We start from the raw sequence: 14636 nt of genomic DNA, 5'->3' as shown, positions 1-14636 counted from the left end.
GGCTGTGATCCTCAGGGGAGAGTTTGTGATTCACCCATACCCCAGCTACAGATTTCCCACAACATGTAAATGGATTTTTTTCCAGCAATAACCATTAAAGCATTATTGAATTAGTCAAAACCTGAAATTGCACTGGTTGAACTGTGTAAAAAGACAGTGCAGGGCTGTTCTTCTCTGCTTGGGAGCAGCCCTTTGGTTTGCATCTCCCCCAAATGAGGGATTGCTGATTTCCCAGGCTTTYTGTTTCACATTTTGGTGTTTACACAGATTGGGACAGCAGAGAAGCTCCTTGGATGAACAGTGTGATGACAATAATTGCATGGCTGATCTTTTACCCCACTGAAATTGTCTCTGTGGTGCTTGGGCCAGGCTGTGCACACTCAGAGGAGCAGAATTACTATTTGGGAGGTCACAGGGCAGAATCAGTGTTTGTGTTCATCTTGGGACACTCCTGTGTTTCGCTGTGCTTGGCAGGATAATTCATGGACAGGGAGAATCCAGGAGTCCATACATGAGATTGAGGAAGCCAGAGAAGTGATTTTTGAAGGAGAATTGCCATGGCATTGTGGGAACAGAGCCCAGGGGCCTTTTTCACCCCCCTCACAAAAATCCTTTATTTTTACTAAGCTGCACCTCTTTATACTTTTAATGTTCCCAGGCTGAGCTCCATTGGCTGTTTGCTCTGCTGGGTGACCACTGCTTGGTTATTTCTTCTATGGGGATGCTTCTGTCCTTCAATTAAATAATATGAATGTGTTAAATTTAACAGTGAACCCTGAAATTGATGTGAAACCCGTTGGCTTTTGATGGGTCTCTCTCAGTTTTATTTTTATGAACGCTTTTGCAAAGCGTGTGCAAAAAACACACGGCGCCTGATTTTCTCATTTAGGAGAATTCCTGGCTTTTRTCCCCATTCCATTTCCATAAAAACTGGGATGGTATCTTTCCCAATCCTGCCTCTTTTGCTGGAGCCTGTGTAGGTTCAATTCATGAGAGCCAAAGCTGCCAGACATTGCTGGGTCTYGCAGAGCTTCTCCAGAAAAARAGAATTTCARCCCARATTTGCATCTTGCTTTGAGCTCTGCCTGCCCCTCAGAACTGGGATGGCCATTCCAAACCAGCACCCCCAGTTTCACTTGGGCTGATGGCACCGGGCTAAAAAAAGCAATTTTTGGTTGAATTCTCGAAAATGAACATACATGATGCTGCCTGCTTAGATTTATGAACATAAATTACAGCTGTCGCTTCTGCAGAGTGCAGGTAATTTCAAAATACGACCCAGAGCGTGGATTTTTGACAGCAYGCTGTAAATGGCATTCAGAGGAAGCCCAGGAACAAGGCAGCAATCCTGAATTAATGTAAATGAAGTAAACTCCCCTTCAGAGAAGAGCAGAGTGTGATTCTTTGCAGGAAACACTGGAGTTCATTACTGTCTGCTGTGAATAATTGCAATTCACAGATTGCTTGCACTTCTACAATTCCTGCAGTTCAGGAAAGGGTTTTTCCAGCCATTTTTCAGCCATTAACAGCATTTCCAATGAGAAATCTGATAGGGAGGGTTTCATCTTTTTTGATTGCAGCGAACAGGAGGATTGGGTTCCTCTCACAAGGATAATTCTGGTCAGGGAGGTCCAGCATGGACAATACCTGGGGAAGCAGGAGGAGCTTAATTTTAATYATATTTGCAGCAGCATGGATTGAGTTGATATGTCTTAAGAAAACTCCTATTTGAATAATGAAAATAAAGCCCAAATACTTCAATTTCTCATCATCAGACAACTTGGGTTTCACTGAGGTGCTGACCACAATGCTTTAGTAAAGCCTGAGAGAATTTCATTTTGATGGCACTGTTGCTTGTATTCTTAATTTATGTTTAAATGGGGCTGCGTTTCCAGTATGTGGAAGATTTGGATAATGACTCAGTAAATTTTAATTAAGTGAGCTGAATATGATATGTCTTGTGGAGGGAAGAAAATAGAATTCAAAATGGATTAATAGGCTTTGGGCTGAGAAATCGCTCAGCATTGAAGAATGCAATCGTGTTTGTTGTTAATTTTGTGAAGTATGTGTTGGTTTTTTGGGTTTTTTTTAAGAATATCTTGAATAAAGAGAGCTCAACATTAAAGAGCAGCAGAGTGCAGAGAGATGTGAAAGTGTAGGATAACATGCAGAAGGAATGACAGCAAATGGGAATTACATTTATCAGGTGCCTGAGACACCTCCACCTCCAGATGGGTGAATTTTTGTTGTGCTTTCATCCTCCAGAAAAGGAGGATTAGTCATTTAACCCAGGTTAAATGCTCCTGATGTCAGTTTAACTCACCAAAAGCAGAATAAACACTAAAATATGCTGCGACCCAGACATCACCCCTTGCAAGATCCCCTTAATGTTTTATGTATGTACACGAATTTTAATTGTCAGCACTTGGCAGTCGCTGCCTCTGGGCTGTGCTGGGTCCTGTGCTCCTGACTCCAAAACCTGACTGGAASAGGGATCAAAACCTGGATTTTGTGATCATGTAGAGCAGCATTTCACCTTTAAACAAACTCACCTTTATTCCTAGATGTCTGTAGATTTACCAAGACTAGAAAAAGATGAGAAGATGCTGCAAAAACTTCACTGAAAGACTTCCCAGTGCAGTTCCCTCAGGAAAATTCCGGTTTTAGCAGCTTTCATTGTGGCAAAGCGATGGCAAATTAAGGGAGGCAAGAAATAATTCCTGATAAAAAATKGCACGATCCTTAGAAGTATTAGTTAATGGGTTTAGCTTCCCTGCAATTTGAATTAAGTATTTTTACTCATTTTGTGAAATGCTGTGCTGTGAAAAGTAATGCATTTACTTACCAGTACTTGTATGGGATTTTTTTTTTTTTTTTGCTGACTCTCCTCTTAATTAATCTGCTTTAATTTAGTTGCAATTTGATTGATATATTAAAAGGCACTTTTGACCCACTTCTCCACTTCGCACTGAAGTGTGAGGAACTGGAAAGGAACATGTTTGTGTTTATTACCATACAAAAATGACCTAAAATAGTTGGGTTTTTTGCTGAATAACCTGACAAACGGCAGAGGCCGTGATTCCTTAGTTTGATTATGTCTTTGAGTTTGGTAATAAAGCATTKCCCTGGGATGATGAATTAGGTTTGCCTTCCTAAACAGTTGCATTGATGACACCAAATTTCAGTGGCAGCCCTGGAACCTGAGGCACATTTTGTCYTCTCTCTCTAAACAGAAATATTGAAAGAGGTATAATTTTTAAATAAGTTAGTACTTTAATAATACCTCTTTATGTAGAGGTACAGTTTTTCTCATGTCAGGAACCCCAAAGTCCTCAARTTGTTTAATCCCTCTCTCCATCCTGTTGACTTCAGTGTAGGTGTGAATTACGCGGAGTTTTATGCCATCCTTGAAAAAAGAATCTTCCCAAACATCAAATTCCCCCAGTTTTGCTCAAGAATTARCRAGAGATTATGAGTTTTTCARTGATTCTTTGATGTGATGACCAAASAGGTCCTAAATCCATTTCCAGCTGGAATGGAGATGGATTTGGGAGCGTTGCTCCCCCCATGGTCCCTTGTGTCATTTGCCAGGGTATCAGAAGGGAGCAGGTGGTAGAAAATGGAATTCCCATGGAAAATTGCTGTCCTTTAACAAAATGGATTGGGAAAACAAACACCTGTGGATGCAGGGAATGCCAAGGGCTGCGTTGTTATTTTTGTGTTTCAGGTCTGGTCTCTCCCTGGCAGTGTTCCAGCCCCATGTGTGAATATTCCATAATTTTAAGTAAACTGAAAGCTTTGCTTTGTCTCATGCTTCAGCAGGAGGGGCAGAGCTGGGTTTGGGTTTAGGTTTTCCACAGGCTCTGAGCTGTATTTACTGTTTGGTAATTGGAAAAAGTGGAGCATTCCTCTTTTTCTAATTTACCAGTAAAGATTTTATTTTGACTATAATATTTTTCTCAAATCGATTTTTTTTTTGGTGCATTGTTTGCTTTTTGTTTTTAATTCTAGGGAGGAAAAAATGATTCTTAATTATATCTGGGTTTTAATAAGCTTTCTGCTTAATTATTTTAGGCAAGCTAGGCTTGCAGGTAGCTCAGAGCACTCTAAAAGTGATTGGTTTTAATTAAACAATAGACATTTTTAGGTTTATTCCCTGATCATGCTTTTTCCTTTGTTTGATCTTAGGCTTTGTCAACACTTGGGCTTTCTGTAGTTTTGTATTTTTTGCTACTGGAAATTGCATCAAAGGAGATGAAGCCTTAGCTGGGAAGTGCAGGAGCACAGGAGCTTCCTTGCAACCATAATTGATATATTTTAACACCTTTTTTTGATGTCATTCTAATTACCTATAAAACGTATTACTCATGTCTTTAACACTTTTAAAATACCTATCAACCATATGGCGGGGTTTAATTAATTTTAAACGTTCTGTCTAACATGAAGTGCAGCCAAATATGACTTAGGAATTTTCCAAAACAAGTTAATGAGCCTCGGGGAAGTCACTGGTGTGAGGCACATCCTCCCTTGAAAAATGCCTCAAATGGCACCACATCAGCTACCTCAGGAGCCTCGGGATGCTTTGTGGTTATAAATGGATTAAAYTGCCTATTTTTAGCTTTTCCTCACCCCAATAAGATGCTTTTGTCTGTTGTTCTAACAGGGTGACTTGTTATCTCGTGTCATTTGCATCTGCTAATTTCATTATTGCACCGCCTTTGCCCAAAGGAAGGATATCTCAGCTGCAGCACTGAGAGCTGAAACACCTTTTTTGAGGAAATACAAAATGCAGTTTGAAATCATTAAGGAAAAGCATTTAAAAGTTGTATGTGTTTCTGTGTTGTAATTCCTAAAATGATGTTTTGTTGTAAAGAACGGCACAGCCGTRGTGGGAGTCCAGAACTGTGCTTCTAAACATTTAAAACACAACCTTTATATTTGTAAGATTGGGTGAAGGAGGCTATTTTTTGAGGATTTGAGGGAGAGAAGCAGTGGAGTTACAGAGCCCTTGTGAACTCCCAGTGCCATGATTTGCATTTAGGGAATAATTTGGGTTTTGGGGTCGGACAAGTTAAGGGTGAAGGATAAAACCAATAAGCTCTTGATGACCCTTTCATGAAGAGATTTTCCCCAATATCCGTTCCAGCTCTCCCTGGCCATCCCCTCTGGTCCCTGTCACTGTCCCCTGGGCGAAGGGACTGACCCACCCCACTGCTGCCTCCTGCAATGATCCCAATTCCCACCGAACAGGGCAGAATTTAACCACACAGCTCAGCTGGGACAAAGAACAGGGATCTGCTGACATGATCTCACCTCAAATGTGTTAATTATTTAATTTTGTGACTTAATTTTATACTGAAAAAAGCAGCAGGTTGTTAACCAAGCAAGTGAGCAGGCAAACCCTCTGARCTCTGCTGGGACAGGGAAGGTGGCYTTGGAATGTGACATTTGGTGACATTTGTGCCTTTTCAGCTGAGCAGACCCCGGAGCTCTGCCTGGAGAGGTTTTGTTTGCTTCTCTGTTGGTTTTGGAGCTCAATGTGGGTGTTCAGGGCATTCCCAAAACCCCATCGTRGCCAAGGTTCTGCTGGTGCCTCTCAGATGGGCTCATGGGATGTGAGAGAAAAGCTCTGGAGTTGTTCTGCTTTGAGCACAGSAGGAAAATGGTTACCTTTTGTTAATTATTCTGCACATTTTTATGTGTATTTAGTTATTTTTCTGCTGCAGTTTGTCTTGGGGTAGAAGTCTCTGCAGCTGTGGATAGAAGAGATGGGAGAGCAAGAAATAGGGGAAGGAGGACTCAAAACAGCCCTGGCTGTGCACCCCTGACAGCCCTGTCTTTTGTCACAAAGATMYTTTTCAAAGATTTTAATATCTGGAAGTTTTTTCCAAATTCCTGCTCCTCTGCCCTCTGTGGGTTTTTTGCTGTCCACATCTYGTTGAAGGGAAGGGAATTTTCTGTCCTGCAAGTCCTTCCCACAAAGGAAGTTTGTGAACAGTCCTGTAGAGTTGTCATGGTAATCACAGTTATTTCAAAGACTGCTTGAGGTAAACAGCAGAAGAGTTGAAAATCTTTCCAGTTTCAGCTGGTGCAGCTGAAGAAGATGAAGTTTATGCGGGATTTCTCTCTTTCATACACATAGATATGCCCACATCTCTTCAACATTGGTTCTACTGGTGTCCAAAACCAGTAAAACATGGTTGGCTTCAATWATTTTATATTTTCAGTGAACTGTCAAAAAATGTTCAAGCCCCAGGTTGTGAATTGTCCTAATTTCAACTGGGACAGAGCTCATTTTCTCCTTAGTAGCTGATGCAGTTTAATACTGTAACAGTGAAGTATTGAAGCATTTTCTCTACAAATGCTGCAACTTTTCAAACCTCTTTGTCATTTTTTTTTTAGAGTCACGTTTTTAAAGGATGGAGGACTCAGGATTGCCAACGTGACCAAGGTGGATGCTGGCAGCTACACCTGCCTGGCCACAAACCAGTTTGGAACAGCCAGAGGCTCCACCAGCTTGATAGTTACAGGTGGGTGGGATGGGAAAGGGCACAAATCTGGAATTTCAGATCTGGAGAGGCTACAGTGGTGTGATAGAATGTAAAGAGTGCGAGAAGGTATTTATTTAATGTATAAAGATAAAAGGGGACAGCTCTTTTATTAGTTGAAAAGACATGGAGGGATTTTTCTGTCTTAAACAGAGATATTTCTCAGATGTGAGGGAGTTCTGARCACTTCCCTCCCTCCTCTCACTCCTCTAAACACTAAATAGTGCAATTATGCTTTTAAGTTCGTGGGKTTTTTTTAATTTGTTATGAAAAAAACATGTCAATCAAGAAGAATCTTGGAGGTAATTTTATATTCCAGTGGAAAATCTGTTTAGCCCAAAGGAGGTTTAGAGGCTGTTTGCTTATGGAAAAAGATGTGGTGGAAACTCCAGCTGCAGGGGAGCATTCAGGCACTCCATGGGCAGTAAAACACAGGCTTTCAAAAGCACATTTTACACAGAATTGTTGTTCAGAGGGATCTTGCCCCTTCCTCCAAGTCATCCATTTCTGGCTAATGGTTGAAATACTGGATGAAAAGAGTCAGGAGTTTGTGAAGTTTATCTGAAAAATGTCTTTTKTYRYAAWGMYCTTTTTMAAAGATTTTAATATCTGGAAGYTTTTCCAAATTCAGAATTATCYAATATCCCAGKACATGRCRTATCCTATGTATCTCATAGATCCAAACAGAATTATTTTGTTCAGTGAATTAACAGCCTCATGTTTTCAGCCTGTGCTCCTAAATGATTCATGTCCCTTTATAACAAATAACAGAATTATGTACAGAGGATTCCTAGAATTCAATTTTGTTTCTACAGTATTCACAGCAGCTGAAATTTTTCTCCGTTAATGCAATTCTGGAATAACAAACAGATTTTCTTAATGACCCCATCCACGTTCTGTGGGATGGATGGACCCAACCATCCAGGGTGTTTTTCCTTAAGTGGATTTTCTGCAGTTTCTGGGGTTTATCAGCTGCTTCCCTCACTCCCACTGCTCATCCTCCCCATGGCTGGTGGTTTCTGCTCCAAAAACACAAATGGTTTTGCTGAGGCTCTGGAATGGTGAATCCTGGCTGGGGGTGTGATGGGTTCAGCTTTGGGGTGTCAGATTCGCCTGCCCAGTGTCCAGCAGCTCCTGCTGGGAAATGCAARAAGGACCCAGTGCTGCAGCCAGGGWGGGTCAGGCAGCATGGAATKCTGGAATGCTGTCCTGGATCAGATCCCAGCAACGTGGGGCGATTTGCAATGCAGAGGAACCCAACAACCAACATTTATTCTCCCTGCAGAGCCCACCAGGATCATCCTGGCACCCTCCAACATGGATGTGACGGTGGGGGAGAGCGTGGTGCTGCCCTGCCAGGTACAGCACGATCCTCTGCTGGACATCAGCTTCACCTGGTACTTCAAYGGGACCCTGACTGACCTGCAGAGGGATGCATCCCACTTCGAGAAGGTTGGAGGGGTGAGCTGCACACACCTTCCCTCCCTTTGCCAGCACAAACTTCTTTTGAAATTATAAAAACTAAGATGTTTCTTCTCTTTTGAAAGGAAATCATCCCTTGGCCCAGCTGGCTGCCCCATCACTCATTGTTCTCATGGCTTGTGTTTTAGACTTCAAATATTTATAGTTCTTACCTCTGTTTCTACATCATCTTCCCCAGGGTCGCATGAAACACAGCAATGACACACAAAGGAACTTGGCACAAAGGAATTTGTCAGAAGGGGATTTTATAGAGGATTTTAAAGAGGATTTTATRGAATATAGACATTTAGGGTTGGGGGTTTTTAAGCTCTTGTGTGTGTAAAGAGGAATTTGAGCTCATTAGTAGAAAACTTCCCAGGTTACCCAGAGATCCATGAAATATTTTGTAGGGTTTATACCACACTGAGGTCAGTGGAATAATTCCATCTGGAGTTCCATGCAGGCCATGGTGAGTCAATGAGACTGAACGTGTTCTGAACCTTCCAGTTCTCACAGTGGGTATTTCTAAAATGAAAATACCATTGCAAAGATAACTTCAGCTTCCTTGGCTGGAAAATACTTATTTTTTAATGGATAGATTTTCGTGTCCTGATGTCTGGGAGGTCCCTGTCACACAGGCTTGGGGTCTCCAATATCTTGGAGTTTTTGGGATGTTCTGGGGCCACCACCTGGTCTTCCAGATGGTTGGAAAGCTGTGGGATGTAAGGCTGTCTTACTGCTTTTGGGGGTTTTTATTAGCAGGTGATTTATACAGAGGGWTGGCAGACAAAACAGCTGCCCAAATTCTGAGCAGACTTGCCCCAAAACTGGGGATCAGCTGCTTACAGCCATGGCTGGGGTTGTTCTGCAGCCAGGAAAAGCAGAAGGAATCACAGGAGCTGTTTCTGCTGTGTGGAATGCTCTGTGGGGAAGGGAAAAAGGGGATGTCATTGTCACCAGGGCTTGTCCAGCCTGGATCTGACCTGGCAGGAGTGTGCAAGGTGGAAAGGGAGGGAGCTTCATTTTCCTTCCCCAATTCCTTGAGATTCTCCCCCAAATCCCCCCAAATAACTCAAACATAGCATTCACATTTTGCTGGGTTTATTTCAAGTCAAACTGTTCTATCTGAAGCCCCCTCCCCTTTGTGGAGATGTCTGAAATTGAGTTTGCTAAAATAAGTTTGTGCAGAACGTGATTTGCTTGTATTTGGTGCTGATGCTGGGCACTCCATGAATATCCACTTCCAATCGAGTGGATGGATTTTAGATTGCTTTTGACTCAACTTTTAATTTATTGTAAGCAATCAGCAAGGAATTGTCCTGCAAACAACTTCCATCTGTGCTTTCACAGCAGACCAGGCACACACATGGGAGGGAATCAGGCAGAATGGGCCTCAGCTTGTGTTGAATAAAGAATTGAGACATTGTGATGCTGAAACAAAGGAAAATAACCAAATGTTTTGAAAGGTTGATTTTTTTTTTCTAAGGCTGAAACAAATTTCAAAGTCATGTCTTTTTCTTTTCTCTCCAGCTACTGTTTGCCTGTGAATCAGTGGCCAAAGGAGCTGAAAATACCCACAGATAGGGTTCTGTCCTTRAACAAAATGCTGCTTCTGCAGAATTTTTTTTTTAAAAAAAATGAAATAGTTTAAGAATTGAAATCTGCCTTAATCATTTTTCACCTGGAAAATTCAACTGGAACTGAGTTAAAGCAGAAATTCAGCTGACACAAAGAGGAGATTTCTTTTTTATTAAGGGACATTTTCTACCAAAGGTTCAGTATCAAGTTCTCTGTTCAGTGATGTGGAAAACAAACAGCAAAGAGCCCTAACATGATATGAAGTTACAGTTCCATTCAAGTTTTATTTCTGTTTCCCATGATCCAGGAGATCAACACATGCTGTGATCTGAGAGAGAACAACGGGGGAAAAAAGATTAAAGATTAAACACTCAGTAAATAACAGAGAATAGAACTTGTAAAATGGGAAATTTAGCCTGGAATGTGCAACCATTAAATGAAAATGTGCTCACAATAACCTGGAGGATGGGCAGAATTTGTGCTTTACACATTTGAATGTGTTAAAAATCTGTCCTAACATGGCTTAAAAATCCTGGATAAAAACTCCATAAATTCTGTGTAGAAATCAGATTGGTCAATGGCCACAGAAAGCACATTTTTCTCAGGGCTTTGGGACAAAGAGTTGCTCACAGGGCACTGAGGTTGTTGGGGGTTCCAGGCAGGASATGCATTCCCAGGATGAGCTCACCATGGTGTAGCTCATTCCTCTCAAAAGAAAGGGGACACTGTCGCATGGTTTTTGGGGAACTTTTCCCAGACAGGGAGCATGGAGCAGCTGATGAGCAATAATTTCCTGTCCTGTGCATTTTTTGAGCAACCTCACTCTTGCTGGATTTCTTTCCCCTTGACATAGATAAAATCAGACTTCAAGGGTGCTGTATTTGCATTAATAAATATCCTGTGTTCCCACAGAGTGCCTCAGGKGATTTAATGATCAGGAACATCCAGCTGAAGCACAGTGGGAAGTACGTTTGCATGGTGAAGACAGAGGTGGACAGCGTGGCCTCGGCAGCCGACCTCATCGTGCGAGGTGAGTCCCAGCCCCAGCTCCAGCTCCTCTTTCCACCTTTTTAAATATTGTTCTGGTTTGAATGAACTCAAATGGGAGCAAAAAACTCCCAAGTTCCAACAAACCTCCCCCCCCCCTCCTTTCCCCACCCGGGTCCCAGAGACAAACTTTTCCACAGAGAGGAAAGTGAAAAGAAAAGGGGGAAAAAACCTATTTATTTAAAATTATAAAAACAAAAAGAAAAACCTGTGGAATCAGCTGTTAGATCCCAAAGCCTTTCTCTTCCCTCCTGGGAGTAGCTTCCCCTCCGGGGTCCCCAGAGGGGTTGGACAGAGTCTTTCTCTCCCGTGGTTCACTGAAGGATCTTTCTCTCCTGTCGTGCCACGGGAAAAAAAAAATCCTCCAATTCTCAGATGACAAAAAAAAAAAAATTCGAGGAAAAAACAAGTCCAAAGAAAGGGAGAATAAAAGTCCCAGAGAGCAGACAGCTTCTTTTCCGCTGCTGATCCTGAGAGAGAGACCCTCCCAAGAAACAAAAAAAAAAAGTGTGTGTCTTGTCCCTTTCCCTCCSATTGTCCTTGAAGGGAGGAACATCACCAAACAAACCAGAGCAGTCTCGACTAATGTATAGTTACAGAAGGGTTGTTTAACTKTCCTCTRACATAAGCAGATGATAGGAATACAATACTCAGCTAACCTAGGACAAATAYTTTAAGCTAATGGTGTGAGTTACAGAACCAACCCATGGTTTGAACCGTGTGATGGGTGGCTGTGAGTTGAATTATGTTGTTCTGACTCGGAGAATTATTGCTCCGGTTTTGGGTGAAGCCTGATTTTTCCCCAGAGAAGCAGAGAGCTGCAGGTTGTAACAGTGACTTCACATCTTTTTTTCCCTGCCAGGCCTCTTTTCCCTGAGACAGCTGTGAGCTGCTGCCTCTGCAGAATGAAGCACAGGGCACTGCAGAATCCTCCCTGTGCAATGGGCAGTTCTGCCAGAGCCTGGGAGAGGCTTTGTCCTGGGCTTTAAAGCCTGTAAATGCAGACTTATTCCTTCTCATTCCAAGCTGGAATGCTCACAGTTGAACCAGAATTGTGGCTCTCTTTGCTGATGTTTCAGCCACATTTACTGCAGGGTGAAAGCTTTGATCTAGGAAAGCACCTTAATGTGATCAGCACTTACTCAGTGTAAAATAAATCAGATATTTTCTCATTGTTAAGGCACCRTTACTCGTTTCAAACCCCTTTGCTGGTGCAGGTGAGACCAAACCCAGCATTTTGGCCAGGAAATGCTCAGATTGAGGATTTTCCAGAAGGCAGCAGGAACTTTGAATTGCTGCTTGGGGTGCTGGTCTGATGTGCTGAGAAATTGTTGCAGTGCCACAGATAACAAATGGACAGAAAACAGAGATGGATCGGGAGATCAAAGAGGACATGCAGGACTAAAGGAAAAGATATTGAAAAGATAGAGGGATGGTGCTGAACAAATGTTCTTGGTAAAAAAAAAGAATCCAAACCCAGTCATCTTTTCTGGTTGAATTATCCGAGTTCAGTGAATGTAAAACAGTAACTACAAGTGTTCATATTCCAGTGTGAATTGTTTCCTTCCTGCCTGAGGAATTAAAACCAGGAATCCATCCTGCTGGGGGTGATGCTTCAGGGTGCTGGTTTTCCATCTGTTCCAGGCTCTCCTGGCCCCCCTGAGCACGTGAGGGTGGTGGAGATCACGGACACCACGGCGCAGATCTCATGGCGAGAGGGCACGGACAACCACAGCCCCGTGACCGCCTACAGYGTCCAGGCCAGGACCCCCTTCTCCGTGGGCTGGCAGCGAGTGACAACAGGTGACCTCTGCTGCCTTGTCTGGCCACTTTTAATTGTGGCACAGACATGGTTAAGGGGGTTAAAAGGGTTTTATTTTGGTGTTTATTGGGATCCCAGGTGCGTAACTCAAAATAAAATGCCCGCCGAGTATAGCATGTCTGTAAGTTATATAGATTTTACAAATTAGCATCTCTTATTTCGAGTGACAACAGGTGACTCCTGTTGCCTTGACTGACCACTTTTAATATGGCACAGACATGGTTAAGGGGGTTAAAAGGGTTTTATTTTGGTGTTTAATGGGATTCCAGGTGCATAATCTGACAGAAAATGCACGAAACGCTGGAAAATGCCCGCCGAGTATAGCACGTCTGTAACTTATATAGATTTTACAAATTAGCATCTCTTATTTCGAGTGACAACAGGTGACTCCTGTTGCCTTGTCTGGCCACTTTTAATTATGGCACAGACATGGTTAAGGGGGTAAAAAGGGTTTTACCTGGGTATTTAATAGGATCCCAAGTGCGTAACTCAACAGAAAATGCACGAAATTCTGGAAAATGCCCACCGAGTATAGCACGTCTGTAAGTTATATAGATTTTACAAATTAGCATCTCTTATTTAGAGTGACAGCAGGTGACTCCTGTTGCCTTGTCTGGCCACTTATAATTATGGCAAAGACACAGTTATGGGGATTAAAAGGGCATTATTTTGGTGTTTATTGGGATTCCAGGTGCATAAGTCAACAGAAAATACCTGCCGAGTATAGCACGTCTGTAACTTACATAGATTTTACAAATTGGCATCTCTTATTTAGAGTTCTTCAGTAAGAAACTTAACAAATGAAGTCATTATTTTAAAGAATCTCCCCTCAGAATGAGCCCAGAACCCAGTTCACACAATGTGTTTCACAGAGAAGGCTCCAACATCGAGGTTTAAGACAGCACAGGGCACGTTGACCTCTTACTGAGGATGTCTGGTCTCTGTGCCCAGCAGAATCCTAAACTGAGCTGAAATATTGGCTGCAAGAATCACAAGCATGCAGGCTAAGGGTACAAAAAATGTATAAAAAGGCATAAAATATATATAAAAGGGTACATAAAAAGAAAGGCAAAAATCATCGAGCCTCACCACCACCCCTGGCCAGGCTCTGGGCATGTCTCTGCACCTCATCCTGAGTCTCCTTTTCCCTTTTTTTCTCACAGTTCCAGATGTGATCGATGGGAAAACCTTCACGGCCACGGTGGTGGATTTAAATCCTTGGGTTGAATATGAATTTCGTGTAGTTGCCAGTAACAAAATAGGAGGTGGAGAGCCTAGTTTGCCCTCAGAAAAAGTAAGAACTGAAGAGGCAGGTTAGTGGGTTCTTCTATTTGTTTTTAATTCATGAATCATTAATATTAACCGAAAAAAAAAAAAGTTTTCATGTCTTCTTTGGCTCTTTGCAAACAAGCTTGGGATTGCTGTGTGATATAAAAGCCTGTGACGAGTTTGTTCATATTTTGCCATTCAGCTGTGGGACAGTTTGTGTTGTGTTACTGAACATCATAGAAGCATAACACATAAATACATTTAATCTGCATTTTCTTTGCCAAAATCTGCCAGTTCAGGCAGAGCCTGAAGGTGTTAATGGATGGAAAGAGGTTAATTTTGACAGGGATTTTTCCTTCCCGGTGTTTGATCGGTGGATACTTTTTCTTTAACAAGCACGTGGCTCAGAAGAGCCCATCAATTAAAACCTCAGTTCTCTTGGAATGAGGCCATTTCCCAATTTATCTGCAAAACATCCCTGGAAGTGTTCAAGGACATGGAGTTCTGAGCAGCCTGGTCCAGTGSAAGGTGTTCTGGAACAAGATGATCTTTGAGGTCACTTCCAGCCCAGACCATGCTCTCATTCTCTTAAGTTAATTCTAGAAAAATGAAAGTTTTCTCCAGTTTTAGGAAGTTCCTGATCACAGCACACGTGGTGTGATCTGTGAGCTGCTGGGGCTTTCCAGGAGTGCCCCTCCTGCCCAAAAAGCATTGACCCTGACTGCAGAAGGAGGATGAATATGGGTTAATTTGGAGTGTGATGCTGATATGATGTGTTCTCTTGTCTCTACTCTGCGCAGACATCTCTGCATTTCCTTTCCACAGTTCCTGAAATCCCTCCGTCTGAGGTCAGTGGGGGAGGAGGCAGCAGATCTGAGCTGGTCATAACGTGGGATGTAAGTTTTCTGGCC

General features: G+C 42.4%; 1 protein-coding gene across 1 annotated transcript in view; it reads left to right on the top strand.

Moving 5' to 3' along the window:
* CNTN3 (contactin 3) overlaps positions 1–14636 on the top strand; it is an 89736-nt gene that overhangs the window by 67570 nt on the left and 7530 nt on the right. Inside the window, exons 10-15 of the mRNA XM_057379264.1 lie at positions 6403–6530; positions 7834–8009; positions 10500–10617; positions 12279–12437; positions 13620–13769; positions 14551–14621. Of these exons, the coding sequence (XP_057235247.1) occupies positions 6403–6530; positions 7834–8009; positions 10500–10617; positions 12279–12437; positions 13620–13769; positions 14551–14621 (802 nt within the window). The remainder of the gene's footprint in view (positions 1–6402; positions 6531–7833; positions 8010–10499; positions 10618–12278; positions 12438–13619; positions 13770–14550; positions 14622–14636) is intronic.

Source organism: Malurus melanocephalus, unplaced genomic scaffold, assembly GCF_030028575.1.
Source record: "Malurus melanocephalus ecotype Western Australia unplaced genomic scaffold, MMel_1.1 scaffold_398, whole genome shotgun sequence".
Taxonomy (NCBI): domain Eukaryota; kingdom Metazoa; phylum Chordata; class Aves; order Passeriformes; family Maluridae; genus Malurus; species Malurus melanocephalus.
This window is presented reverse-complemented; position numbering and strand designations above follow the sequence as displayed.